The sequence below is a fragment of the Primulina eburnea genome, chromosome 16, assembly GCF_022965805.1.
Source record: "Primulina eburnea isolate SZY01 chromosome 16, ASM2296580v1, whole genome shotgun sequence".
Taxonomy (NCBI): Eukaryota; Viridiplantae; Streptophyta; class Magnoliopsida; order Lamiales; family Gesneriaceae; genus Primulina; species Primulina eburnea.
The window spans coordinates 13,629,973-13,632,248 of NC_133116.1; the positions used below are offsets into that span (position 1 = coordinate 13,629,973).

Here is a 2,276-nt window from a genome sequence, read left to right on the forward strand (position 1 = left end):
ATAAATAGTAAAAGATATATCAATAATTAACATAAATTAAAAAGTACAAAAAACTTACTCTATCATTAATATTCTTGTTTTCATCACATATATTATCACTTTCACCAAAACTTCTTCTGCAACTTTTTTCTCCAGGTATGATTTGGATACATATCATTTTTATTTTTATTTATCAAATTTTAGATTTAGTAAATTTGATTAAAGATATTTAGAATTGTATGTGAACAGTTTTCTCTTAATTGTAACGAAAATTTGATAACTTATATTTTTTGAGTAACGAAAATTTATATTTTATTTTAATATATTTGATTATAATATATTTGAAAATGCTAACATTTGTAAATTTTCTCTTAATTTTTTGTTTTAGATTCGATGGTGCACGATCGAGGAGAATGTGATGCATCGAATGTTGATAAAAAAAAGTATATATCCATGATTGAAGAATTTGAAAAAAGGTTAGCAGTTGATCAAACCATTAAAAATATTGATGATGCATATCTATTATATTGTGAGTATGCACATAGTAAAGGTTTTAGTGCTCGAAGAGGAAAAGAAGCATATTTTAGTGGTTCTAAAGATCTTTATATGAAAGAGTTTGAGTGTTCATCTCAGGGAGTAAAGGATGGAAAGCAGAGTGCAAATAATAATAGAGCGTTGTATCAGAAATTAGAAACAAGAACCAAATGTAAGGCGAGATTAAGAATTCGAAGGAAAAAAAATGAAATTTGGAGAGTGACGATTTTTGAAGTTGAACATAATCATAAAATGGTTGATGAAAGCCAAAGATATTTGCTAAGATCAGCTCGTAAAGTTTCATACGCTCAAGGTGAAACTTTAAGAGCAATGTCAGAGGCTGGGATAAAACCTTCTAGTGTGTTGTCATATATGGAAAAAGAATCACATGGATTGGAGAATTTAGGCTTTATTCGAAAAGATGCTTATAATTATTTGAATTGTGTCACAAAGGGGCATTCATGAAACGTCCTCATCTTTTATATGCTTTAAAAGTACTAGAAATTTTTTTTTTTTTTAATTCTCTCACATTTTCGGTCATTGCATGCACATGCACATAAAAATAATCTTGCACCATTTTAAAGTAAATCATCCAACTAGTATTTGAAAATTGAAAGGTAATAGTCAAACCAGAAATCGTAAAACGTGTTACCAAACCTAAAAAGCAATAAATGTTGAAAAGTGTAGCCCATACTAAACTCTCCAAAACCTCTCAAAAGCGTAAATAAATGGTCTTAAAATCTTTAAAAGAAATCATAAAGCGTAATGCGGAAAATAATGCGCTGGTCCTCGGGTTGTGTGCACCTTCAGTCCAGTAGTATCACCCGTCAAATCCTCCCTCAGAACCACCTACATCCATCACACCTAGTGAGTCTAAAGACTCAACACACCATAATCTTTATAACGAGTAATACGTAATACAGTCAAACATATAACGGTGAAAAATACTTGTACTTAAAATATCGTTTTCATGAAGATGCACAAATTTAATCATAAACATTTTCGTAAACATTTTTCATGATGCATAAAACTTTAAATATAAACATTTTCATAAATGTTTTCATGATGCATTTCATAAACCTTAACCTTTTTCCCTTTTTCCTCAACATGACATGACATAAAACATTTTTCATGATCCTAAACATTTTTCCTTTTCCTTTTTCCTTTTTTGAATTCAGATCGTTAATTGTGACTTTCCTCTCATGACATGACCTCTTGATGGATCCATCAGAAATAAAACCACAGTACTGGGCGGCGGGGGACACCAGCAACACTCTCACCGGTCAACTGGGCCCTGGCCTAACATGAATCGAATAGAAATACGATCGTCGGGGCTCCCAATGGGCTTTCCCCTCACGACATTCCTATCCTAACCTCAAACCTCATAACCTCTTAACCTCTTGTTCGCAATAATGGAAACACGATCGTCGGGCTCCCACTGGGACCATCACCCTCACGATATCGCCACCATTGACGAACTAGTCACAATCACTTCGCATCATTCAACGTATTTCATTCACATCACTTATCAAAAATCGTGAATAATATTTAAATTTTCATTTTGGAAACCAAGCATGCAACATGTATTTTAGATGTCTTCTTAATTCATAAAAAAATTCCTTAGACATTTAAAAATCATCATTTAATCATGAACGATTCATAAACATTTGAAAATAATCATAATATCACAAAAACAGCATTTCGGGCACTGCCATGACCTTTACTAATTTCCCGGTGTAAAATGACCGTTTTACCCCTGGCGT

The 2,276-nt window shown here is 32.2% G+C and overlaps 1 protein-coding gene across 1 annotated transcript; it reads left to right on the forward strand.

Moving 5' to 3' along the window:
* Nucleotides 1-372: 372 nt before the first annotated feature.
* Nucleotides 373-978, forward strand: LOC140816053 (protein FAR1-RELATED SEQUENCE 5-like). Its single transcript, XM_073175120.1, has one exon. It carries the CDS (start codon nucleotides 373-375, stop codon nucleotides 976-978), a length of 606 nt encoding a protein of 201 aa, XP_073031221.1.
* The last annotated feature ends 1,298 nt before the right edge of the window (nucleotides 979-2,276 follow it).

Coding starts and splice junctions, on each gene's coding strand:
- LOC140816053 (XM_073175120.1), top strand. CDS start 373: ATGGTGCACGATCGAGGAGAATGTGATGCATCGAATGTTGATAAAAAA.